Raw genomic sequence first — 27,307 nt, forward strand, 5'->3', positions numbered from 1 at the left:
TTCCCCTTCTATTAATGACTCCCCAGTTTGCCCTGTGAAAGAGACTTGCCAGTTACTGCACTGGATGTTGCATCTGAAGCTCTTTTAAAGGCAAGATGGTGGCCTTTTTTAGGAAAGAAGAACAATCTTCTAATGGGCAGTTCCATGAGATAATCTTTGGGTTTTTGAGAACTTATAAGAGGAATTCCCTTTAGTTTCAATGATCTGTTTACAGTCAGTTCAGAAATTCATTTAGGAACTTTCTGTGCATTTACCATTATATTAATTAATTTAACATATCTAATATCTGCTTAAAAATAATTTGGGAGTTAAAATCTTCTTAACATTTTCTGTAATATATCCTTGACATTTTCCTACTAAAAAGTGAAGTAAAAGGATATCTATTTATTATCCTTTCTCTCTTTTTTGTCACCAAAGGCTCTACTATCAAGCTAACTGGTTTCCTGAATTTGAATGAGATAAACTATTAGTAATTTTGAGCTCACTGAAAACTGTTTCTAAATTGTAAAATTTAGATCTGGGACCTGCCCAAATTTGATTTCCTGACTTTTGCTTCATTCTTCCCAAGGCTGTCTTCATTTTGTCCTTCATTTTGCAACAAAATAAAAATTAAAATGATTCCCTCTACTTCGTCTCTCCTTTCACTTGAAATAATCCTTCATTCCAAGACCTAATCTCCCTAAATTAGCCTTAAATTTTATCTCCTATACAAATTCTTTCATGACAAAAGAGGAAGATAGTATCTAATTTCAATAAGGCAGCATTTTACCACGGGTAGGAGTCAGGCGGGATGGAGCTTAACATATTAGCTGTAGTGTCAAAGGCTTTTAAAATTATAATTATAGACTAAAATGCCCTCTTAGGTACTTTGGCTCAGCATTCACAAGTTCACATGAGAAGACTGTGAAAAGGAATAACTACATTTACCTTTTGGAATCTGGCACATCCATTCAAGTTTTGCATCACAAGCAAAAGGCCTTAAATAAATAAATTCTCTGTCATCATAGAAATACCACCTTCTTCGCCATGGCCTATCAATGACCTAAAGGAGGAAGAGGATTGTAGAATATTTTCAAGTTGATGCAGCCCTTATACAACACTAAACTGTAAGCCCTATGGTCTTTAACTCTGCTTTAGCTCTAGCACCTAGGATATATGTTTATGAATGAACACATGAAAGAATGCAGTGTTTAAGCAGTAACAGTCTAAGCAAGAGCCTTCAAAGGGACTGATAAAGAAAATATAGCATAGGGTCATGTTTATGTCCAAAATGCAAATTACTGTTTTCTTTTCTGTTTTTTGTTGATATGAAATTATAGAATCTTGCAACTTTAAATTTTGGGAAGATCAAGCTAGAAAAGAATATTTGGTTCAGTGGTTTCCAAACACCAGCCTCCTGTGATCATAGCAGACCTATGAAAAGTGACATAAAAGTCTGGCATCAGGGGCCCAAGTTCCACCTTTGGCGTTGCTTTGTGTTTCTGGGATATTGCCCTCCTCTGTGTGGTCTAAGATGGCTCTCTACAAATTCCAGGCAGCAAGCAACAGGGAGAGGAAAGGGGAGGACAGGACCTGGTAGGAGCATCCATCAGTTTTTGGACTGCTATCTCTTAAGGGCAACATTTTGGAGGGTTAGAAGGTGGCAGGTGAGGTAAGATTCTCCTTCCAGACACTGCCCTAGCTGGCCTTGTTACTGATCAGTGTCTCTTCTGTTTAGTTTTTTGGTAGGTTCTTCCAATCTTTTCACACATAGGGACACAACTTACATAGAATGTAGTTTATTGCATCAGTGTTCTGGAAACTTCACAAACTTCTATTAAGTTTTCATTCTTTCATGTGTTAAACTGGGAATTCTATAAAAACAGCATGATACTACAGAGTGTTTTACTAAAACAGTTACTTTGAAATAATGCTTTCCAATGGCCTTCTCAGTACTTGGTCTCAACCTTCGTGCAACATTTCTGGTCAATCATCTTCCTGAATCTCTTTCTTGGGCTTACATAGCAAAGATAGTTTCTAGATGTCTCCTCCCTCCTCATCCTCTTACATTTTATAAAATGTTGGTAATCACCCCAAATCCACTTCTTGGCCCTTTGCGATTGTTTTTTTCTTTTTTTGGCCGTGCTGCGTGGCCTTTGCGATCTCAGTTCCCTGACCAGGGACTGAACCTGGGCCCTGGCAGTAAAAGCCCGGAATCCTAACCACTAGGCCACTAGAGAACTCTTTTTTTAATGAACATTTTCCTTCAACTCCAGTTTCTTTATTCTAACTTACTACAGCATATTTCTTACTGCAAGCTTGGATTCAAAACATCAGTTAAACTAAAATGTACTACTATTTTCTCCATAAACAAATACCCCTTCTGACTGTTTCTATAAATGCCATACATAGCATAGTAGACCCATACACCTAGGTTTAAATTTCAGTTCTGTAATCATGTAAGTTACTCAGAGCTCACATTTCTTCCCCGTGAGATGGATATGGTAACAGTACCTACCTGACAAGGTTGCTTAAGTATTAAGTGAGATAATATATGTGACATGACTGTACCTGGCTCATGAGTCAGCAAGTGTTAGCTGCTGTATCATAACCATCATCACCGTCATTGTTACTCTCCTATAACACTCTTGTTCTTGCATAAAACTTACACTTTGTCTGTCATAGCCCTTGTAATTGCTCTTTTACTTGTCTTTACCTCCTACGAGATTGTAAGTTCTGTGAAGACAACGACTGTTTTATATCTTGTCATTGTTGACCCCCCAGAGCATCACAGACTGCTTGGACATACTACTTATGGAACGAATAAACAAATGAAGTCTGCAAAGGAAGAGGCCTGACTGGTCTTCCATGTCTTCTGGTCCTATCTTTTGCATCTTGAAATCTGTCTCAAGATGAATCTTCTCACGCCCTCCTTAGTTCTTGTCAAAAACCGTTAATCATGTTCTGTTGCCTACCAAAAAAATGCACAAACTCCTTAACCTGGCATCAGTCTAACTTCCCACCTTTGTTTTCAACCACAGCACCAACTAAAACTTCTTGATCTGCACTGTTCCCCTCACTGCATAAGCCTCTCCCTTCCACCCCCACTTTCTTTTATGCCTTACCCTATCCTACCTGTACAAACTTTATCCATCCTTAAAGGTCCAGTTGAGGTCCCACCTCTTTCTGGAAATAGGCAATAGAAATCACTTCCTCTTCTGAGTTTCATTAGCCCTCCTCAGCCTACTCATTTGGAGCTTATTACTGCATAGTAACAAGAGTCGTCTTTCTTGAATATGAATTTTATCTTCTCAAATTAAGTGTCAGTTAAGTTGCTTGAGGGCTGGGCCATGGGTGTACTTCTAACCTCCCATTGCACCTAATATCATGCTCCACGCGCAAAAGGCACTTCATGGATCTGTTGCCTGATTGCACATACTACCAGATTTATTTTTTAAATATGCAGATTTTCCAGCATTGTACTGACCTTGACAGCGGCACAGTCTCTGATATCATAATCCTGCTGAAACTCATTTGCCGTGATGATAGTAGACACCTTAAAAGACAAGAGAGGCTTGAGAATTTAAGACTGATGTATAAATATTTGCAATTTAGATGTAATTTAGGCAGCTTTAATAACTCAAGTGTGTTCATATGCCAAGGGAGGAAAACTTTTTCATTTCTTTTTTATGTCAGGATGCTAAATCACGCGAGGACTTATAAAATGCCATGAGGTCTTCAGTTTCCAAACAAAGGAGGCTACAGTTTCAGAAGTGGAGGTTAATCATGTATTAAGTTCACAGTTGGAGTCATAAAGAATCAGGAGCTTGCAAAATCCTTTTTTTAAATGCATGTGTTGAAATGTTAGTTATTCGATTGACTATTCTTGGATATGCTCCAATATGAAAATGAAGTCAAGGAATTTTACATTTTGAAAGAATATACAATGACTTGACACAACGGTAATGTGGAGCAAATATTTAATAACTGAGAATAATTTGCTCCTCTAAGTGTTACCTAAAACCTCTCCTTAGGATAATGTAAACATTTGAAATAATATTTAAGGACTTTTTCAGGTTCTCCTGAATTGTTTCCTCCAATTAAAATTCTTTCTTTTTTATATAACTCATATTTTTAAATAATAAAAATAAAAGCTGCTCATTATGAAAAAAAAGGAAAAAAAACAAAGAAAAAGAAAAAAAATCACTTTTACTACCCCAAAATGACTGCTATATTTATATATCTATATTTTTATTTTTTTTGGATTATATGTAGAGAGACTATGTGTATGGTTATTTTTTTAATAAAAGTGAGATTAGTAACTTATTTTTCCCCACTTCATATATATGAATCTATTTCCATTTCAAAAAAGATACATCTACATAATTTAATGGTTGTATGGCTATATTAATTAACAATCAACTTTCTTGTTATTGAAATAAATACTCCTTCCATATTATCCTAAACGAGAAAGATTAAACTTACTGGTGTATGATCACTCCATTGCCAGGATCCTTGTAAGTCAGGGCTCCTTTTATTCAAACCTATCCAAAGCCAACGCTGGTCACTATGTAAAAAGGAAGTGTTAAGAAAATCTGAGCACAGCATTTGGCAAAAACATTTAGCATCCACATGTCTAAAATGCTTAAGACATGTAAGTTTATTCAGAAGACCTTCTCACTAACTGAGAAACACAGTTTCAAGCTATATAAACAAGTCTTCTGAAATGAAACTGAACCCTATTTACAGGGTAGCTATCAAAAAAGTACCAGACTTTTTTAAACTAAATTTTATGTTATTTTCTTCATATGAAAGGCAAAAACTATTCTGCTTTGAAGAACTTAGGAGGGAAAAAAAGTATATGATTATTTCAAAACTTTTACTGCAGAGCTTCAATATTAGATAATGTTTTCAGATACAAAAACAACCATAGCATTTCCTTAAAGCATTTGTCTATAACTATCAAGTATCTTTTTAAAATGAAGAACCTGGCTAACCTTTGGCTTGGCTAACCTTTTATTAAATGAGATTTAAAAAAAAATTTAATTCCCTCTGCCCACTAAGTTTAAAGTAAAACAAGCATTCAAGTATCAATATTTTCTAAATACCAAACTCCATGGGTTATACCAGAGCAATATAATTAAGCAATCACTTAAGTGAATATATTTAACTGTCATAACTATTATGCTTTCATGTGCAAGGCACTGAGCTATGTGCAATGATGATACAGAGAAACACAAGACATAATATCTACCCTCAAGTGGCATATAAACTAGTCAGGGAGACAAGATATATATGAACAAAGAAAATATGAGACCATTTTTGAAAAACATCAAATGATAAAAATTTGCATACATTTTAAGCACTACAAAGAGTTCGGAAAAAGGAGAGGTCACTGTGGACTGTAGGAAGTCAGGAAACATTTTGTAGAGTTAGTAGGACAAAGGACAGTCTTTGAAGAATTGCCAACATTTCTTTGGAGCCATAATCTGAGTGTTTACAATGTGCCAGTATTCAGGCTGGCTGAGCGGAGAAAGGATAGGCATTCCAAGGAAGAATACATACAACAACATATAGACGCAGGGACATACATTGTAAGTGATCCCTTCCCCTCAATTAAACTTATACTCTAACCAGGGAGATATTTTCAATAAATTGAAGCGATATAACCGTAAGAAATTTCTCCATCTCTAACTTCATTTGAAAATACTCTCTAAAACATAGTATACTTCTTAGGCCTTAAAAAGTAGACCATTTACCATGCAATTTTTTTTTGGCGGGTGTGGTGGGTTGGTGATGCTGGTTACTTTCCATTTAATTTAACCTTCTGATTGTATATGTCATGTACCACCAGTACACGAGTGAATGTTATATATGCAAAGCAATACATACATAAATGCTAAGCATAAATAGAACACGTATTAGAAAAGGGGTAGAATCCAAATCTAAAGTTAATCCCTACTCTCAAGCTCAGTAGAATATATGGAACATAAGGAACATACAGTTACAAGACTGCTGGGAATAGAGTAAGTCTGCATTTAAAAATATTTGCCAGTGAACCCAAGGCAGGAACAAACTTAATTTTAAATTAATTTCTCACTTTTTAATGAAATAATTGCTTTTCTTCATCTCTTTCCTCTGTTCAACATTCCCTCATATTTTAACATCAATAAGCATGTTTTGTACCTTACCAACCTCAAGCTTTTCAACTTATTGCAATGGAATATGAAGGCAGTCCCCTTTCAGTTTTTATTGTTATACTGTTTTCTTTCAGAAAGAAAGATTACCAATTTGCAGAGTTAAGATAAATCCAGTGGAGACAATTAAGTCTAGTTTGAATTTAGCAGCTAAAAAAGGATTTTGCAGTTTGTGTCTTCAACTAATCAGAGCTTTCCTACAGACTTCCAAATGTATCATACTTTCCGATTGTTAGATTTCTAAACCACCAGGTCTAGATAATTGCCATATATACATTATAATTAAACTCAGACAGCTAAAATAAAGAAGAGGTCAAGTTTGCTTCCTCAAACTTCATTTCTTTCTAATTTTTGTAGATTATGTATTTGGGCCTGGAGAATTTGTGCGGAATTCTGTGTTTCCCTAAAGTGAGCATTAGATATTTTATCTTCTTTGCACAATCAGCAGTATGACTGGAAGATGATCAAAGATCATTTGCCATCTGCATTTACTCTATAGGCTGCTCCCACAGAAAGCTTCTTTAGGGGTCTGTCCCCACCATTTCCACTCAGTCTGCTCTTAGCTCCTCATCTTCCCTTAGAAACCTCTGGTTTCAAGCCCATTTCTGCCTCCTCTGCTGCATCTCAGAGAACAGTTTCCTAGAGAGAAGTTTGTCCCATGTCCAAAGCTTCTCATCTTCACTACATTCTGAGACTGAACTTCATTGCAACCCAGACCTTTATAGTTTTCAGCTTCCATTTCAAGAGATTTATTAGTCGGTTATAAATATAGTAAATAGTAGCTACTTGTGGGGTTTTTTTACTTAATTTCTCATTTGTAACTTCTTCCTGGTTTGGCCTGATTTGTCTGTAGGTAGATAAAGAGAAGAAGAAATTGGAAATCACATTAATCGTCGCACACCTTTAATATGGATTTTCAAAAATTCGAGGGAAGAAAAAAAATTTGTGGGAAGAAATGGATCATAACTGAGGAATTAAATCAAACTGAAAACTTCTCTCTGTATATAAATTTCTTCTGCTCCAAACACTAAGTATATGGTTTTAAGGCTATGAGGTTAAGAAGACATTGCATGAAAGGTTACTTTCTGTATTTGCATTAAAATTTCTACTCTCAGTCAAATTTCCTGCTGCATCTGGTTCCTAAGGAAAACAGCACCTCAACCATAACCCCCAATAAACACTATTTGATGAGGGCGCTTAGTCTGCAAAGCCTTAGATTTATATCCAAATCCACTCATGCCACATCACTGGAGGTAGTGCACACAGCAGCAATCGCACTGCAAACAAGGCTTTCTTCCCTGATCCTAAAACTACTTTTGTTCTACAGTGGCTTTCCCTGGTGGGCTGCTGTTAAGAGTTGCAAAGATTTTAGAGCCTTAATGATCTGGTGCACCATGAACTCTTTTCATTGAAATACAAACAGAGAATGGAACTTAGATTGTGAGAAGTAGAGCAGTAATCTGACCTTATTCCTTGGCAGGCAAAACACAATTTGGGCAATGGACGTCTCGCCGAGAAAGGTCAATCCCTGCAATAAAAAGCTAAGGTGTTCAAGGAATAAGCTTTAGAATCATTTTTCTGATATAAATGGGCTGGCTTCCTTTCTTCCCTTCAAGCCATGGTTATAATATTGAATAAGTTTTAGAATATGTTGTCTAAATATAGCATGGGCAAATGATCTATTAATGGAGCACGTATTAAGCAGACGTTACAGTCTGATTAATACATGGTACTGTATTAGCTGCTAGGATGAGTACAAATAAAATATAGTCCCTATGAGTGAAAGGATTATGGTGATGTGTTTTTCCTTTGTGCTCTTCTGTTTTCTAAATTCAGTATACATTGCTTCTGTGATCAGAAAAGAAACTAAACATTGTATATTCTGTGGAAAATAAACTATATGATGGGAATAGAAGAAAATGGAAAAGATTTATACTAAATGTTAACTATGTTTATAACTAGGAGTTAGGATTTGAGGTGATTTAGTTTTCTTCATTATCATTTTTTACATTCCCCAATTTTACATAATGAACCTGTATTAATTTTTAATTGAGGGGGAGAACTCAGCAAGTGTGATTAGAAATTAAAAAATCAAGAAAGAGTCCTTAAATACCTCTCAGACTTTTGTTTTCTAGTGTAATTTGTTCTGTATATACAAGCTCTTAATGATCCTTTATATCATATATGATATTCCATTTTTCATCAATTGATTCCCACAAATACAGTTGCCCCTTGGTATCCACAGGGGATTGGTTCCAGGACCCCCCTCATACCAAAATCCACAGATGCTCAAGTCCCTTATATAAAATGATGTAGTATTTGCATGTAACCTAAACATGTCCTCCTGTATACTTTATTTTTAGATTACTTATTATACCTAAAACAGTGTAAATACTATGTAAATAGTTGCCAACATGAGGCAAATCCAAGTTTTGCCTTTTGGAACTTTCCAGAATTTTTTTCAAATATTTTCGATCTGAAGTTGATTGAATCTGTGGATGTGAAACGTGTGGATATGGAGGGCTGACTGTATCCACAACCTCATGGCTTAGTACTTTTCCATGGCTCCCTGAACCACGTAAAGGTTTCTAACCTCTTGCTGGGTTAGGAACTTGATTCAAAACCCAGTTTGTTTATGTCAGTATTTTCCGTAAAAATACTTTAGCTTAGACAGTATGATATTGTGTATGTCAAGCTTGAGATCTAGGGGCTAGCAAGCTGCCCGGCTGAAATTCTCTCTTCAGGGAGGGTCAGCAGGGTATTAGAAAGGTTATGCTCCAGAGGCAGCTACCACAAGGGAGTCTGTGGTCCAAAAGCCGTACCTGAGACTTTGGTTGTTAGCGGAGTAAATGTCAGAAATAGGTTAATATCAGCAAACTTAGAAGCTTGTTAATCAGCATGATCTTAGAAATGGGCACTCACTGGTAAAATTGAAGATATGAGGAATAGCTAAAAATACTTAGGGACACTCTCACTCTCATGAAAGGGTATTAGAATCTGGTGAGGCTGGTATCCTCTACCACTGGAAATGGATCTGGGGTCTGATCTCTCTCTTTTTTTAAAATTTATTAAATTTATTTACTTTTGGCTGCGTTGGGTCTTCGTTGCTGCGCACGGGCTTTCTCTAGTTGTGGCGAGCAGGGGCTACTCTTCGTGGCAGCACGCAAGCTTCGAACACTGCGGTGGCTTCTCTTGTTGTGGAGCATGGGCTCTAGAGCGCAGGCTCAGTAGTTGTAGCACACAGGCTTAGTTGCTCCACGGCATGTGGGATATTCCTGCACCAGGGCTCAAGCCCATGTCCCATGCATTGGCAGGTGGATTCTTAACCACTGCACAACCAGGGAAGCCCTGGGGCCTGATCTTTTAATGGTCCCATGTCCAGTCATTGGGTCAGGTGACTGGGACTGCCTGATGCCAACTATAGTGGGAACAGAAGAATCCTGCCTCTGGAACACTGTCACATTTACCTCAAATGAGCCTTCCATGCAAGATGGTCACTGGAACCTAAAAGGACAGACTACCGGGATGCTGTAAGCTTACAAGACAGGTTATATAACATGTTTTGTGCCTGCTTCAATGACTGTTTAATAAATGTATGTCTGGAAAGATTCGGTCTGAATATTGCATTCATTATACTCTACTCTCAAGGTTGTGGGCAGTAGCTAAGAAACACTCACCTCAAAAGAAACTTAAGAGTTTGTATATTCAAATTAGCTTAGTTAGTGTGCAATGAAATTTTGTATATTAATTTCTAATGCTAGAGAATGAAGTCTAAAATACTAGAAATTATACAATAGATGCTTAATAAATGATTATTTATGGAACACACGTATTATATTTTTCATCAGATTCCAAGCACACTGTAGTGAGACTTTACTTGCTTTACAATAGTTAGCATATTAATGCAAATCTGGAAAATGTGGAAAAATGTTCAAACATTTAAACACGCATTCAAAATCTTATCTTCCAGAGGTAACAACAATGATCTTTTCTGACGTATTTTTGCAGTCTACTTTTTGATGTAAATAGCATATTTTTTACTCTTTTATAATTTGCCTTTCTTCCCACTTAATATATTATAAATATTTGCATGTTGTAATGTTCTTTTTTTTTAAAATCTTAATGAACAGGGGAAAAATTCCAAACAAAGATCAACAAAAGTGATGATACTAGGCATCTTTACCTTTTTTCTGACTTTCATGGAAATGCATTTAATGTTTAATCACTAAGTATCATATGGCTATTGGTTGAACTATACTTCTATTTTTAATTTAATAAGAAATTATGTGTTAATTATATTAATTAAATATGCTAAGTATATATTTATATATAAAACCAGGAATGAATAGTGAATTTTACCAGATGCATTTTCAGCACCTATTAAGATGATCACATATTTGACTAGATATATAGAGTTCCTAATACTGGCCCAACCTTGTACTCTTGGAAGAAATCCTACACGATCAAGGCATGTTATTCTGAGGTACTATAACACACTCGGTTAAGAAAGTGGGCTCTAATGGGTTCATATATTGGATCCTTTATTTACTAACTATATAACCTTGGGCAAGTTGTTTTACTTCTTTGTGTCTCCATCTCCCCATTTAGATAAAATGGGCATAGTAACCTACCTCATAGGCCGTTGTAAGGATTAGTTAGTAGAAAATACTTAGGACATTATCTGGCACTCAATAAGCAGTATATCTGTGTTTGTTATTGTATCCCTTGTTAGTATTTACTTTTTCAAGTCTAGATATGAGGTTGCTCTATAATTCTTTGTGCTATCTTTGACAGGTTGTGATATCAGAATTAGACTATTTGTGAAATAAACTGAATGCTTGCACCAGTTTCTATGTAATGGAATACAATCTCTTGGTTGTACTATTGAAATACGTGGTAATGATCTCTTTTTTAAAATATGAAGGAGTTCACATATAGAACCATATATGTAGTTCCTATCTTTTTCTTGGAAGAAATTCTTTGTTAACTTTTTCCATTTTTTCCATGGCTATTGGATTACCGGGTTTCCACTTATTAAATCAATTATATACTAATTTATATTTCCCTAGATATTGTTCACTTTAATAATTTCATTATAATAACATAGAATTATGCATAGGATTCTTACCAGTTAAAAAAATTCTCCATTGAAAGGATTTTATAATCTCTTACTTAGGTTTCATTTTAAGTATCTGTTTTTTTGGTTTGTTTTCATGATTTAGTCATCAGTAGATTTTTTTTCTTCTGTTTTGTAGTTTTATTTCTAGAGATAAAACTCTAGGATTTGTCAGTTCTACTGCTTTTCTAGTTTCTAATTCATTCATTTCACTTTTATCTTTATTAGGTTCTTTCTTATGGTTTCCTTTTATTTATGTTGATAAATATTTTAACTTTTAGGTGAATGCTTATTTTCATTATTTTTGTTTAATAATTAAAGCCCTTAAAGCTATTAATGTACCTCCAGCTATAGCTTTGGTTATATCCCATGAATTTCAGAATGAGTGTTTTTATTATCATCTATACAGTTTTGATTTACTTGCCAAAAGAGTTCTTAAAAACACTGAATGTTTATTTTGTAAATAAGAGTCACAGATGTAGAAAATAAACTTATGGTTACTGGGGGGAAAGGGTGGGGGAAGGAATAAATTGGGAACTGGGATTGATACATACACACTACTATATATAAAATGGATAACTAATAAGGATGTACTGTATAGCACAGGGAACTCTACTCAATACACTGTAATGACCTATTTGGGAAAAGAATCTACAACAGAGTGGATATATGTATATGTATAACTGATTCACTTCGTTGTACACCTGAAACTAACACAACATTGTAAATCAACTATACTCCAATAAAAATTTTTTTTAAAACACTGAATTTTTAGGTGAAGGGGATTTGATTTCACTTCTAATGTAACTTGTATAATTTTACCACTTTGAAATGTTAGGGTTTTTTTTTTTTTTTTAGCCTAATAGGTGCATTATTTTAAGTGATCCAGGCAAAGAGCTTGAAGGGGAAGTATATACAGACTTTTTAATCTATAAATAAAGAGGATATTATTAAATCAACCTTAATTATACTATTCATATGTTCTATGTTATTTCTATTTTGCCTGTCTCGTTCGTCGATAAATGAGATGAGCGTTAGAGTCTCTCATTACTATTTTTTATTGAAAAATTTTAGTAATATAATTAATATTTTTGTTTTATACATTTTGATACCTTTTAAGTGTGTAAAGGTTCTTGACTATTATAACTTCACTGTAGATTGTACCTTTAATCAATAATAAGATCTCATTTTCCCATTTAATGTCTTTTTACTTCAATTGTATTTTATCTAATATTAATACTACAACTCTAGCTTTTTCATTCACATTTACACAATATAATTTTGCCCATTATTTTAATTTTCCCATTCTAATTTTTGTGTTAAGTTTGTGATTATTAACTCAATGCTACTTGGGTGAATAAGGCCCATACAGCAAATTATAAAGAAATAAAATAACATAAGCAAGTGAAGTGGCCAAGGAGTAATAAACTGGAGACCACAACAAATTGGAGAGTGATGCCGCATTTTGGTGGGCCACTGGCTATTCAGCACTAATTATTGCTGCAATATGAAAATGTTGCCGGTTGTTTTAATTGTAAAAGGAGTGTCAAAAATATGGATTTTATCAAAATGTTTTGATTCTGAAACGCTTTGTGGTCCCTTCCTTCCAGGAAAAGAACATAATACTCCTTGGGCTGGAAAGGTACTAATCGGCAAGATTTGTTTTAGGTATCTTTCAACAGCATAGAGTTGGGTTTCATTACTGAACACATTTGCAAACTTCGACTTAAACATAACTGATAATGGATACATTTGGTCTTCTGCCATCTTCTTTATGCTGGACTTCATGCTTTGTTATTTTAGTCCTTTATAATTTTCTGTATGGGCCTTTTTTTTTCACCCATTACATATTCAGTAGATGAACATACTCTTTACAGTTTTAAAAAAATACAAAATTTGTGTTTCTAAATATGATTTCCAGGTAAAATGAAAAATTTATTATACTTTCAGTTTTCACAACCATTTTATCTCTTTACATCTCAGTTTTTATTTATAAACAGAGTTATAAACTCTGGTATTAACCAGAGTTAACACCTGGTTTTATTAAAATATTCTTGTTTCTCTTTCAGAATTTAGGATAATTACATTCTAAATTTAGGATAATTTAGGGTAATTTTATAATTACATATATTGCATTATTTAGACTGGGGCTATGTTTTTATGTTATGTATTCTACCTTCTAATTCTTTAACAACAAAATACCTGTTCATGTTTTTTGATTTTTATTCATCTCTCAACTGGAATATGTCTTTGAAATTTTTTTCAAGTAGGGAGCATTATCAATTACTATCTTCACAAATGAAAAACCACACCACTGGGAACTAAGATCAACACATTGCCCACATTTTCCAGTTCAAAACTCTTTAGATGTCAGTTTTTAAAATGCCTTCTTATATTTAATGGCCTAGAGAAGAAGGCTAGCTGGATTTTGTGTTTTGGTACCTGTTTTATTTTTGCTTTTTTTCTTTGAAGTCTTTGTTTTTTTGGGTCAAAATGATCAGGAAAGTATTCACTAGGATATGTCCAGGTGGTGATTTCTTTTCCATAAGTTTGCCTGATATACCCTGACTCCTTGATTTACAAATTTTGGTCTTCTTTTCGATTCAAAAAGTGAGGGGAGGGACTTCCCTCATGGTCCAGTGGCTAAGAATCCGCCTTCCAATGCAGGGGACGCAGGTTTGATCCCTGGTCTGGGAAATAAGAACCCACATGCCACGGAGCAACTAAGCCCTTGCGCCACAACTACTGAGCCCCCACACTCTGGAGCCCGCGAGCCACAACTACAGAGCCTGTGTGCCGCAACTACTGAGCACACACTCTCTGGAGCCCACGCACCACAACTAGAGAGAAGCCTGTGCACTGCAACGAAGAGCCCATGTGCTGCAATGAAAGATCTCGCATGCTGCAACTAAGACCCGACACAGCCAAAAATAAATAAATAAATAAATTAAAAAGTTCATTCTCTTAAAAAAGAAAACAAAAAAAAAAAAGTGAGGGGAAAAATAAATTGTGAAGTAGAAGCCCCTCATACCTATGATTGTCCCCAAAGCTTCAGAAAAAATTCCCTCTATGGCAGCAACACTTGGCCCATATTTCTCCACATTATCTTTAAGGACATCAAGAAAACCGTTCAGGAATCCTCCTTCTACATAACATCAAAATCACAGTGGCTTATTGACTCCATCTTTGTAACACCTCTGATCACTTCCTTATTGTCCCATCTTACTGCCCTTCTTCAATGTAGTTTTCTACCAGCTGGGCTGTAATAGCCTTATAATTAATTGTTCTGCATCTACCTACCATGTCTTTCTGTCTGTCTGTCTGTTTTTCTCTCTCTCTCTCTCTACACACACACACACACACACACACACACACACACATACACACTTCGTTTTTGTTTGTTTGTTGCCTATTGACTTAATATTAAACTCCTTCCCTGGCAAGAAAGGGTGTTCTAATTTTATACCCAAATTCCATTTTCTAGCTAAGTTCTATGGCTCATTTCTCTTTCACCATATCTGTATATTCTAGTCTCAGTTCCTTTGCTTATGTTCTGCTTTCCCTGGCTTTTTCTCCCATCTTAACTTTCAAATATTACCTTACTTCCTAAGAATCATCCTTCTTCATAACATTTTCCCCAATTATACCTCCCAGAAACACTTCCTCCCTCCTCTAAATTCCCATGGCCTCTCCTTACTCATGTTCTAGATTTTTCCACCATACTTTTTGTATCCCCACTGCTGGACATTATTACACTACACAAAGGGTGGGGACCCTGTCTCCTTCATCTCTGAATCCCTCATAGCGTCTTGCACATAAAAATGTTTGATGTTGAATGACTGTTAAAGTACTGAATAACCCTTTTAGATAATAAAACATGTCAATTCTGAATACCTAGAGGACATCAAATTTAACATAGAAGATCTCACTCTAAAAGTATTACCTGAACTGGTCTGTTAGAAAGTGCAGAAATTTCTTTATTTCATCCATATGACTGAAGCTAGGAAGGTGCCCTCCAAGTGCTTGGCAGAATCTCTCAGCTTCTTCCCAGTTCCTCTTTCTTACAATTCTTTCTATATGAAATAGCTTAACAAAATATAATGTTAATTTGTTTTCTGGTATAATCATAAAGTATTCATAATTTCAAAGTTGATTATAGTCAAATGTGTGGGCCCCTGAAATGGACTCTCAGAAGTGTAATAAAGACAGAGGTAAAGGCCCATATACTGTGACACAGACAGGTCCTGCTGAAAGTGTCAACTAGAGGCCAGACTGACACGGACCCTAAAATAAAATTTTTGACTTGTAAGAAGTGACAGAACTCTTCATTTGACAACAATAATTAGAGGGATATGAGAATCATAAGCAAAGTATTAGCATGGCATGCAGCTCACCCAATTTCCCAGAACAAAAGAACCCTAGGAAAGAGCCAGTTCTGGCTCTGGCCCTGCTCTTTTGGGTAGCACGTGAGTTTATATGGGAATGAGTCATCTGACACCAGAGGTTCAATGATACCCTGACAAGGGCTCTGTGCTCCCAAACACTTCAGTAGGTGATGTATGTGTCTGGGGAGGAGCACAGTTTGTACAAAGACATGGACTAGGAGAGCAGACAGATAGCTTCATTGAGGGATTGAATGAGAACATTACTTTACCTTATAACAAGAAAGACCTGAGGGGAAACTATGCCAGCCTTCAGGACAGGGGTCTTCAGGCTTGGGGGCTGCTTCTTCAGGCTCAGGGGCCTCACTTATTTTCTTGCAAATTGAAAGTGCTCTGAAGCTTTTGCAGTCTTTCACCTCCCACTTTCCAAGAGACTTTCCCGTAGCCATAGCCACACACCCTCCTGGAGAAGCTGGGGTTGAATGGAAAAGTTTAATTAAAAATAACATTAAAGGGACTTCCCTCGTGGTCCAGTGGTTAAGAATCCGCCTTCCAATGCAGGGGACGCGGGTTCGATCCCTGGTCAGGGAACTAAGATCCCACATGCTGCGGGGCAACTAAGCCCGCGTACCGCAACTACTGAGCACGTGAGCCACAACTAGGGAGAAGCCTACATGTCACAGCTAGAGAGAAGCCAGCGCACCACAACGATGATCCCGCACGCCGCAACGAAGATCCCAGGTGCTGCAACTAAGACCCGACGCAGCCAAAAAATAAAATGAATAAATAAATATTTTTTAAAAACATTAAAAAATTAAAGCCCCAACATTTTCTAGTGCCTACACACTTCATTTGATTCAAAGTGGGGAGAGAGAATAGGAAAGAAAATGGAGGAAACAAATGTGTTGTTCACAATAATAATGATGACAGTAATACAGAGAAGTGTTTACTACTTGCCAGGTGCTATTCTAAGAGGATTAAATGAATTGATCGTCACATAGAGTGGATTCTATTGTCACACTGAGGTACAGTGAGGATTAGGGATTTGTCCAGGGTCACATGTGAGTAAATTGCTGATCCAGAATTGGAATCCAGGTGGTGTGTGTGTAGAGCTGTACCCTAAACCACTATGAGGCTCAGAACAGTCTAAACCGTTCATATTCACCTAACAGCTTTCAACAGTTTTTAAGCAACTTAGTAAACCTCAAAACAACACTCTCAGATTCAGATCCAAAGGAGGAGCTGGTACAATAAAGGTAAAAGGAGGTGTGTGGTAATATACATTTGTTTACTATTTATTTTATGGCAGCCAGAATTTTATTTACTCACTACAACATTAAAAGATAGTTTGTATTGTCAGATCCATCTCCAGATGAAGAATTAGTGACTTGCCCACAATCATAGTTAGTGAGTGGTGGAGTCAGAACTTGAACCCAGATTTGTCTGGCAAAATGCCATGCTCCCTTTCCCATTACATCACACTGCTTAAAATGTGCAGAGGACAAGAAGAAAATACATTGCAAAGTAATAAGGACAACTTCCATTCCGTCACACAGAGAAGCCAGATGGTCTCATGTCTCATTATACAAGGACAGCAAGAGGAACAAGGGACTGGGAAAAATAATGCTGTGCTACCCTGGATGGGTGTGCTGTTTTCTCTGATTCTACCCCCTATCCATGGCTTGCCCAGTGCAAACCAAACTGGCTGAATCTGGGAATAATAATGGTAGAGAGGACTTAAAAGGCAGTCTTTCTGGCTACAGACTGAGACAATAGCTTTTATAGCTACTTCCTAAGCACCCCTGCCCCAAACCACTGAGGCTTATCCATGAAGAATGTGACACTGACTCTAAAATGTCTGAGTGTCTATAAAAGAAATCACGTATTTTGTATTTTAGAACATTCTAATTTGAGGTGAAATTTAACCAGGATTAGCATCTGCATCCTCCATCTTCTACAAGTAAAAAGATGACCTTGTTATTATCAATACCACTCATATTTATATTGATGATCATGTATTACAAATTTTGTGGGCATTCTCTATTTCAAATATTGTGTTGAACTACACATTCACATGTTCCAATTTCTGTTATAAAAATGGTCTTCATGATTCCATTATACAAACATAAGAAAATATAAATAATTCAAAGGAAGAAAAGTCGAATGCTGTCTCATAAAAAGCCAAAGGCCTCTAAAAAGCATTGAATTAGAAATCAGATCTGGATTTTAGCCATTCAATAAGCAGGTAACCTTTGACAAGTAAGTCACCTTTCTAAGCCTCTGTTTTCTCAACTCTAAAATCAGAAGGGCCTTCTGAGGCCTTTTCTGGCTCAAGTGTTCTGATTCTATGGCTAACTATGGTCAATGCTTTAGGCTAAAGAAGGATAAACTACCTTTCAGAATAAATAATACCTACAATACATTGCCTCCTTAATTCTCACCCATTGAGAATAACAGAAATAAACACATTCAATTTTGGAGAAAGAAGTTAAGAAGCAGAGAGGTGAAAATGTAAAGTGCTCCACAATGAAGCTTCTAGGTTCTGTTTGAGACGACATGGAAAAGATAACAAACTCACACTGACGCTTCTAGCTCTGTGCCATTAGACGGTGGTTTCTGAGAACTGAGTTTTCTAGCTTTTATTGGGTAATTGCCGAGGATTTCATAGGGAAGACATAGTCGCTGCTTCTATTTATGGTTCCACAGATAGACTCTAGTCCTGAAGATCATCATCCTCTTCATATTTCAAAGGTAAGTGAAGAACACATTTGGGAGGAATGCTGCCTCTCACAGGTCACTGTATTCTACTGCTTTCAAGGCTATAAGGCACTCACCTGGCTCAAGAAAATTCCAGTTGGAAAAGGTTACAGCTCGCTTTATTCCACCAGCGCTTCCCCAACTATACTCTCCACTTGCATCTGTATCTCTCAGGCCAGTCCAGAAGTATTTTTCTGGAGACTTAGTATACTTTTTAATCATATCATTCAGGTATTCTTGCTCAAATCTACAAAATGAGAGTCAAATTAGTAGGTGTTTTTTACAGTGACTGAAATACTATATAAATTGAAGACGCACTTTTTTTTAGGAAGATTATTTAGCAAAGGAACCCAGAGTTAAAAGTTCACACCTGCTAGTAACAGTCAGATTGCAGTTGGTTCCAAAGGGGACCTCATCCTTGTAAATCTTGTAACAGGCTTCTCCATGTCTCTTCCAGCCCTAAATCAGAGGAAAAATATCACACTGTCTTCTGCACTTGATAAGAAGCAAGTTTCTGTTACATAAGTAACATCTTACAACTAAGGGAAATTAAGGACATGGGCAGGGAATTTAAACACATGATGAGAGTGGGATACAATTTCATAGAAAACCTCCATAAGCCTGTGAGCCTGCGTCAGACAGAAGGAATGTCTTAACTTTCTTTACCCCTAATGCCTAGCTCATCATAAGAGTATAACAGTTGTTAGTTCAATAACTTTTGAATAAGAATAATGCAAGTAAGAGAAGTAAAAAATCAGCATTGAGGATATAATCATATACATTTTTATAGAAATTCATGAATAGATAATTATTTTTCCTATAACTCTTTTTTCTTCTGTAAGAGTGCCGATATCTATGATTCACCACCTTCTGGCTTGCTCTAATGTATAAATGAACAGAACCTAGTAATTTCTTCTATTTTCCAAGTCTAAGGTATGTAAGTCTCAACTACCATATCTAACCAAGAAGGTATAATATCGCTTAGAAAAATTTCCACAGGGGTTTTACATACCTCACCTGGAGGACACATCTTATCAGATCTTGTATCATTCAATTTTTCTCCCTTTTTCTTACATACATATTTAAGTTTCTCTTCACATGATTGGACCTTCCACTGACCTAGCTTTTAAAAAACAGAAAATAATTTTTCCCACAAGAGAAATTATTTGCCACATATTTACAATTGAACTCTTATCTTAAATCAAGATAGTTTCTTCCTACAACTATCAGGGAGGGAGAGGGGGAGGAGGGGAAGGAGGAAAGGGAGGGGGAGAAAATGAATATAAATGAATGATTAAATCTGAGAACATACTCCTAGAAAATGCTACCCAACAAACCTGGAAGCCTGTTACTTCAGCATCACCTCAAGGTCACAGTGGGGATGAGTTTCATTTTCTTATAAGTGTGACAATAAAACCACCAAAGGACACTATACAGAAGTTGAAGAGAGAAGAACCCAGCCCACAGAGTTGCCAGAGTTGTAGTCTTCTTCCATATGACACAGCCAAAGTTTGTCCACAGGTTAAAAAACTTTGGGGCAACAGTAGCCAGGACATGGAAGCAACCTAAGTGTCCATTGACAGATGAAAGGATAAAGAAGATGTGGCACATATATACAATGGAATATTACTCAGCCAGTAAAAGAAATGAAATTGAGTTATTTGTAGTGAGGTGGATGGACCTAGAGACTGTCATACAGCGTGAAGTAAGTCAGAAAGAGAAAAACAAATACTGTATGCTAACACATATATACGGAACCTAAAAAAAAAAAAATGGTTCTGAAGAACCTAGAAGCAGGACAGGAATAAAGATGCAGACGTAGAGAATGGACTTGAGGACACAGGGAGAGGGAGGGGTAAGCTGGGACGAAGTGAGAGAGTGGCATGGAGTTATATATACTACCAAATGTAAAATAGATAGCCAGTGGGAAGCAGCCGCATAGCACAGGGAGATCAGCTCGGTGCTTTGTGACCACCTAAAGGGGTGGGATAGGGAGGGTGGGAGGGAGACAGAAGAGGGAGGAGATATGGGGATATATGTATATGTATAGCTGATTCACTTTGTTATAAAGCAGAAACTAGCACACCATTGTAAAGCAATTATACTCCAATAAAGATGTTAAAAAACAACAACAACAAAAAAAACTTTGGGGCAGGTCACCTAATCTCCCTGTCTGAGTTTCCTCATATGTAAGATGATGATGGTGATTAGAATAGCGACTCTCTAAGAATTTTAGAATCAAAAGTTTCTGCCAACTCTACTTCAGTCTAGACGTCAAAGTTCTATCTTTCAAATATGCTACTTAACACTTATTTTGCTTAAGTCACTCTGCTTTCTTTGAATTAAATTTTAGTAAGTCAATTGTGATACGGGTCAGTTTTGAACGTTGGAAGCTGTCTAGATAAGCCATCAGTTCACTCTGGCCTATGGGACCTCATTTCTATCTTTGATACTCTTTTAAAGATATCCTGTGTATCCTTTTAAATAGAGTATTAAATGTGACACCTTTCTAAATTCAGCTTTACACCTTTCTAAAAACATCTTTACTATTGAAACACTTCTAAATAGTCCTACCATTTATTGCTTCCACTTAAGTCTCTCTAGAAGTCTGAGTGACACAATTGGCCTCCCAAACAATTAGGAGTCCACAGGAAAGTGCTACAAACAAAAATATAGAGACATATATGTCCTTTCGGCTCAATAGTTTATTTTGGACTCTTCTGAAAGTCCAAAGCATGCTTTATTGAGCATGCTTACTGAAGCATGCTTTATTGAGCATGCTTACTGAAGCATGCTCAATAAACATTTATGCATTCTATAGGAGTAAGATATTCTCGAACAAAGTCAGACCTAATTTTTTAACAAAACTAGTTTTTCAGTTCTCAAAGTTGAATTACTTTGATCTGAACATGAGAAGATGGGATTTTCCAGGTTAAATTGTGGCTACCTGCTAAATATCACACTGGTGGTACTGAGAAAAAGCAGAAGCAATCTGGCACAAGAATCTGAGCTCTAAAGGGATTCTCTTGATCTGTTTCACACCAGAGAAGATACTCTCAGACAGGAATCGGATTGCTTCTTTAGTAATTGCTTTATTTACCTTTTTTCAGCAGCTACTGGAAAGACAGTCTACAGTGCTATTACCTTTTATTTTCTTTCCCAGCTTAAACACAAATATCCCAACCAAAGTCATCTTACTATTATTATTAGATTTTCAGGTATAACAGTAAGGATATAAGTAAACTTGAGGAGGTTTCCTACCTTTCCTAAATAGGAAACACAGTTGGGAGTGTTATTGTAGGGAACATATGGCTCATTCTCGTCCCAATAAGTCAGAGTAACTTCAGTACCATCTGACCACTGAAATAGAGTTGGTGTATTTATGTTCTTAAGGCCTGTCCATATTTCTTCTTTGGCATCTAAAAGAAAAATGTTTTATTTGTTTGGTTACTCAATTACATACTTCAATATGTACACTGCTACTGATTTTTACATTCTGATATGGGGTGTTACGAGCCTTGATGGTATTTTTTTTCTTTTAAAATTTTAATTCAGAAAATGGTACTCTTAATTAACCTGTAAAAGTATTGATAAGTTAGGCAGGCCCAATGATGAGGGCTTTTCAGGTCACTTATGCAGGTAGGGTACACAGGTGGAACAGCTGTACTATGACCTGTAGGCTGGATGTTCCTGATACCTGGTTTAGATAAACCTTGCTTTATGAGAAATAATGAAACTCTACAAATACAGTTATAGATATTCCAGTTAGAATAAGGATATTGTCCATCACCGCCATGGAATGACTATACTGCCTTCCCAGGTAAAACAACTGGCACCATGCTGGCACAGAACAGGTATCTAGTACTTGCTATTACTATGGGTGAATCCTAGGAGGAGGTCTTAATACTGGCTCTCTGGTGTTTTGTTCTTCATTTTTCAGCTTTCAAATAATTATAAAAGTGAAATAAACATCACTTAAGTGTTGGGAGTAATTTAAATAGCATTTAGCTTCTGAGAAGAAGGAAATTATTCAATCAATGGTGGTACTGTCAGGTCGGTAGCTGCTAGCTACATGCGGCTATTTAAAACTGTAAATCAATTAAAATGAAATGAAAGTAAAAATTCAGTTCTCCAGTCGCCCTAGCTACATTTCAAGGGCTCAAAAGCCACAGGTGGCTGTTGGCTACTGAATTGGACAGCACAGATTATAGAATGGTTCCATCACTGCAGAAAATTCTATTAGACAATGCTGAGGTATAGGATCAAACTATAAGCTTTTCATTCTTGCTAAGAATCTGAAAACAGGGATACATTAAAATGTTTTAAACCTCTCAAAGAGGATACCTTAAAAACTTACCCCCATTATGGAGTTTTGTGACAACCAGCTCCACATCTGCTAAAGAATGAATGCTGATGAGGTCACTGCTGAAGGTTTTGCATTTCATATGTGCCTTATCCCAGGAATCACTTTCATTTACCAGCAGATAGCAAAATCCATTATTTGGCAGCCAGTCTGCTGAATCACAGCGGGTATCTGAGTATGTCCAAACACCTGGAGGAAAAGAAGCTATTTATATTCCAGTAAAGACACATCTATTTTGAATCAATATTTAAATTCTTGAATATTGAATTGCAAATTCTTCTTTCTTGAATCATAAGGCTTCTGGAAAACTGGAGAATGTGATGTCAGATGGTACAGTGACATGAATTTTTGTGGTGCCTAATGTATACATAACATCATAAGAGTGACTGCAGGGATTCAGATAATAATGTGACTTTAAAGTGATACAAATGTGCTACATGGCTGGCCACAGACTATTTAAAGAGGGATTGCCCTTAGTCCTAGCAGACAGAAGAAAAGTGTGGGGTAAGCCAGGTGTTGACAAATCTCTTCCTGGGTATGGGATTTGTGAGGTTCCCCTCCAGTCTCTGACTTTGAGAGATTATGAAGTTGAGCCTCCTTTTCATGTATGGTCAGCTTAGCAAGGGAATGTGCATTAATGCTCACTGTTGAACAGAGAACAGGCAGAGATTTAAGGAACATAATAAGACATTTATTCACTTCACACCCAAGAAATGGCATCACTGGAGGGAAAGGGCAAAGGGCATCTCTGGACCTCTTCTTTCCTCCCCTCTGCTAGTCCTACGGTCCATGGAATGAGGGACTCTTTGTTTTGACTATAATAAAACTCACTCAAGTGATGGTGAGTTTTGGAGAGAAAAAGAGCAAGGTATAAACCATACAAAATACTTCTACCTACCCCTCTTAACAGAACTAGAAAACAGTTTCGCTTTTCAGGCTTCATGGATTCGGACCATTTGGAATGTTTGTTATAAGAAAACACAGCATCTTAAAAATGTGGACAGTTTGATTTTTACTAAACAATAAAATTCAGGTTCAGCTTCTCACACTTGTAAAATCACTCAATTAGCTTTAAGGTTCTGAAATAGCACTTATTATTATGATTATACTTTATAATTATAATAAAAGAACAGAGGGAAAAACACCCATAATTGAACTTGAAATAATTATGTTCATATTCTAGTCTTTGTCTCTATGAATACATATTTTTACAAGATTAAAATGATAGGTAGGCATATGATTGTTCTGCTTTTTGTATTTTCCTGCTGGCACCGTTATTTTATTAAATGCATACTGTTCAATCATGTGGAAGCATCTTGATTTACTTAATAATTGCTACTACAGGGTATTTATTTGATCTATCATTAGTCATCCTGGTTTATTTTCATTTGTGCTGTCTTTTCTGCTATGCCTTTTATTGTATGGACTAAATTTGGTTTGAATCAACTTGGAAGATAAATGTTCATTTTCCCCTATTATTTTTTAAACTTAAAAAATAGCTTTATGCTCCTATTTGGATGATAAGAAATTTTATGCTTTATTCTCTTCCCCCAACATTCCTTAAAGCAAGACATTTTAAAATCTCCCTTTCTCCTCCCAGTTTTAAGTATTAGTTTTTCTCATTCAGTGAGGATTTAATCAAATACCAGGTATACGGTGGGCGCTGTGAAAGACAGCAGGGCATTTCTCTTCTCCATTTTTTCAAAGACTTTTCTTTCAAACTTTTAAACTTTTCTGCACCTCAGAAGTTTCAGCTGTCCTGTGTCTCTCTTACCCCCAAACTCCCTGGAAAAAACCCCCTTCTGTGTACATATTTTGTCCATCTGCACCCCTCCTTTCTACCTGATTTATCAACACAAAGAACCAGTCTGGCAAAGAAGGAGAGAGAGGTGGGCAAAGAAGGGGTGGGCATTGTGGGGAAGGGGGTGGGAACATTCCCGTGTCCATCATTTTTTACTTCCCACAGAGGCAGGTAATATGTAAGACCTGGCCTTAAAGCAGTGGCCCTCAAACTTGAGTGTGTATCACAATCACCTGGAAGGCTTTTTAAAACACAGATTGCTGGTTCCCACCCTCAGAGTTCCTGATTCAGTAAATCTGGGGTAGGTCCTGAAATTTGCATTTCTTACAGGTACAGGTGAAGCTGATGCTCTTGGCCTGGGGAACCACTGCTCTAGAGAAAGAAGAGCCACCTGTGAACAGAAATATATTTCCTGTCTAGAATATCTCTGCCTTCTCATGGGCATATACCAAACCAAAGCTTTACTCATGTGTAGTTGATAATATCTAACCACAGGTTCAAAACCAAATACTCCCCTGCATTGGCAGTATCAGGTGAAGGAAAGGGGAAAACAGGCATCTGAAATGGATTTACTTGACTTCACAAAACTGTAATTGTGGGACCTCTTTGTCGGAGGAAGTGAGAAAGGTACCTGTCAACTCCACTGTGTTATTTAACGGTTTCTTGCAGACGTAGGGCAGTTGAGCCTCACAGGAAAAACTCTGCCACAGACCCGAGTCGGCATCCATTCTTGCACAGCTTGATCTGTCAATTATAGGTGCCCTCGGCACATCTTAAACAGTAGGATTTTCAAAGAGTTAAAAGAAGAAGGTTGGGGGCAAGGGTGGTGGCTAGAAAAAATAACTTGTATTCCTAATTTTCTGCTTTTATGGGGACTCATAAAATAGTTAGAACTTTCAACTAAATTGAAATGTATAAGCTGCAATGGACAATCATGTGCTTACCTATGTCTTTTTAAATACAGGATATGGCGGGGGCGGGGGGGCAGGAATACTCTGATCTGTTGTAGTTGATTTAAAAAACAAAACCAACAACCAAACCTCTGCCCCTAACCAACTTGCATGTCGTATCTTGTGGTCAGTAGCACTTAATTTGCTACCCTACACAATAAAAATACTGATTTATGGTTCTGCCATGCCTTTAAGGCTTTAAGATTAAATTCTCTTTAAAGATTTTATTTACTGAGATAATGGAAAATTTATTTACTACTTATAAAATTCCATTAACTAAAATGCCCCATGTATTGGTATTTTATTGTGCTTAACTTGTTTTTCTTATATGTATGCAGAATACTTTGGTACTGAAGTTAGTCATTCTACATTTGTCAGAAGCCTATGGTTTTATTTTTTAAAAAGGTATCTAAACCTTCTTTCCAGGGGGAAAAAAGGTATATTGGCTAGTTAGTGAGTTAGGGTTTGTTTGTTTTATTTAGTATAAAATTTTCTTTAAGGTCTTTTTTTGTGCATTAAAATATAACCATTATGTTGTCAGTACTTGGGTGCTGCAGCGGAAGACACCAAGAGTTTGAGAATGAGGAACTATTTCCACATCAGAGTTAAGCTGCAGATGAAACACAACATGGGTCAGTCATGGACACGTCAAGTCCTCTCAGGGACACAGAATGGTTCCTGGGCCACGTAGTGGGGCTCATTCTGCTCCTATCTAAAAATGCAGGGTCACTCTAAAGATTAGGGACAAATGCTCAGTTGCCCATGCTGGGGGTCAACTTGCCTATAATGGTATCACAAGGGTGTAGGAAAAAATATTCTTCTGAGAGGTAACCATAATAAGAGTTGTCAAAGTTTGAAATTTGTACAAGCTCTCAGGGGATGGGAAGCTCTTATTTTTTTGAAGCTTGTGCTCTGTGCATAGTAAGTGGAAGAGGGAGCGATTACCTGGGTCCCAGTTGAGAAAGTTTAATGGCTTGTGGTCTGACCATTCCCAGCCTCTAGCAGAGTACAGCTGATTTAAACCAATCCAGAAAATTCTCGGAATGCCTTCTTTTTCTGTAAGAATTACACATTTTTAAAAAGTGACAAAATTACCTGTTATTATCTAAGTCAGACTTAAGTTTATACTAATAGCAAAAATATCTGAAGGCCTTGATTATGAGGCAGGAACCCTGTAGGAGGCTGTCTATCCAACAAAGGCAGATGATGCTGAGAGGCAACAAAAACTCAGTCTATTGAGAAACCCAAAGGCTGCTAAGTTAATTCAATGCTGCTTTCCCATTAGCTTGTCCAATTCCCTTTCTTCTAGTAAGAACAGAATTTTCTCAGAGTAGCTGTTTCATTGTTTTTAACCCTCTTGTGCTGATATAGAAAAAGTAGTTTCCATTACATATCTAAATTTTGAAGGTCTGATTATATTCCAGACTGACAGTTTAAATTTGTTAAGCACATATCATTTGCCAGGTACTAAGGACATAAAAACCAAAACGATAAAGTCCTGCCCTCATGACGATTTCAATCTAGTAGGACACAGATATGGATCCCCAAATGGTGAAGTGTAACCAGTACTGTTTCAGAAATAAGTACTGAGCTAGGCAAGGGATATACAACTCTAGAGTCCAGAGGAGACATTAAGGCTGGAGATACAGAATGGGACACACACACACACAAACATTTGTGTTACAATTGAGATGCATCATTCAAATTTATTATTTGACAACTAGATGACATTAGCATAAAAGAAAAAGAGAAGCAGAAATAA

At 36.6% G+C, this 27,307-nt stretch overlaps 1 protein-coding gene across 2 annotated transcripts in view; it reads right to left on the reverse strand.

Annotated features, from left to right (window-relative positions):
• Positions 1–27,307, reverse strand: part of LOC132368965 (CD302 antigen) — a 132,024-nt gene that overhangs the window by 84,691 nt on the left and 20,026 nt on the right. For both annotated transcript variants that reach the window (XM_059927958.1, XM_059927959.1), the window contains exons 5-16: positions 26,491–26,601; positions 25,227–25,367; positions 22,789–22,983; positions 21,693–21,850; positions 19,444–19,554; positions 18,802–18,890; positions 18,509–18,678; positions 15,947–16,146; positions 15,236–15,378; positions 4,465–4,546; positions 3,467–3,535; positions 928–1,042 (exon numbers count right to left, since the gene is read on the reverse strand). In XM_059927958.1, the coding sequence (XP_059783941.1) occupies positions 928–1,042; positions 3,467–3,535; positions 4,465–4,546; positions 15,236–15,378; positions 15,947–16,146; positions 18,509–18,678; positions 18,802–18,890; positions 19,444–19,554; positions 21,693–21,850; positions 22,789–22,983; positions 25,227–25,367; positions 26,491–26,601 (1,584 nt within the window). The remainder of the gene's footprint in view (positions 1–927; positions 1,043–3,466; positions 3,536–4,464; positions 4,547–15,235; positions 15,379–15,946; positions 16,147–18,508; positions 18,679–18,801; positions 18,891–19,443; positions 19,555–21,692; positions 21,851–22,788; positions 22,984–25,226; positions 25,368–26,490; positions 26,602–27,307) is intronic.

This window comes from Balaenoptera ricei, chromosome 7, assembly GCF_028023285.1.
Source record: "Balaenoptera ricei isolate mBalRic1 chromosome 7, mBalRic1.hap2, whole genome shotgun sequence".
Taxonomy (NCBI): Eukaryota; Metazoa; Chordata; class Mammalia; order Artiodactyla; family Balaenopteridae; genus Balaenoptera; species Balaenoptera ricei.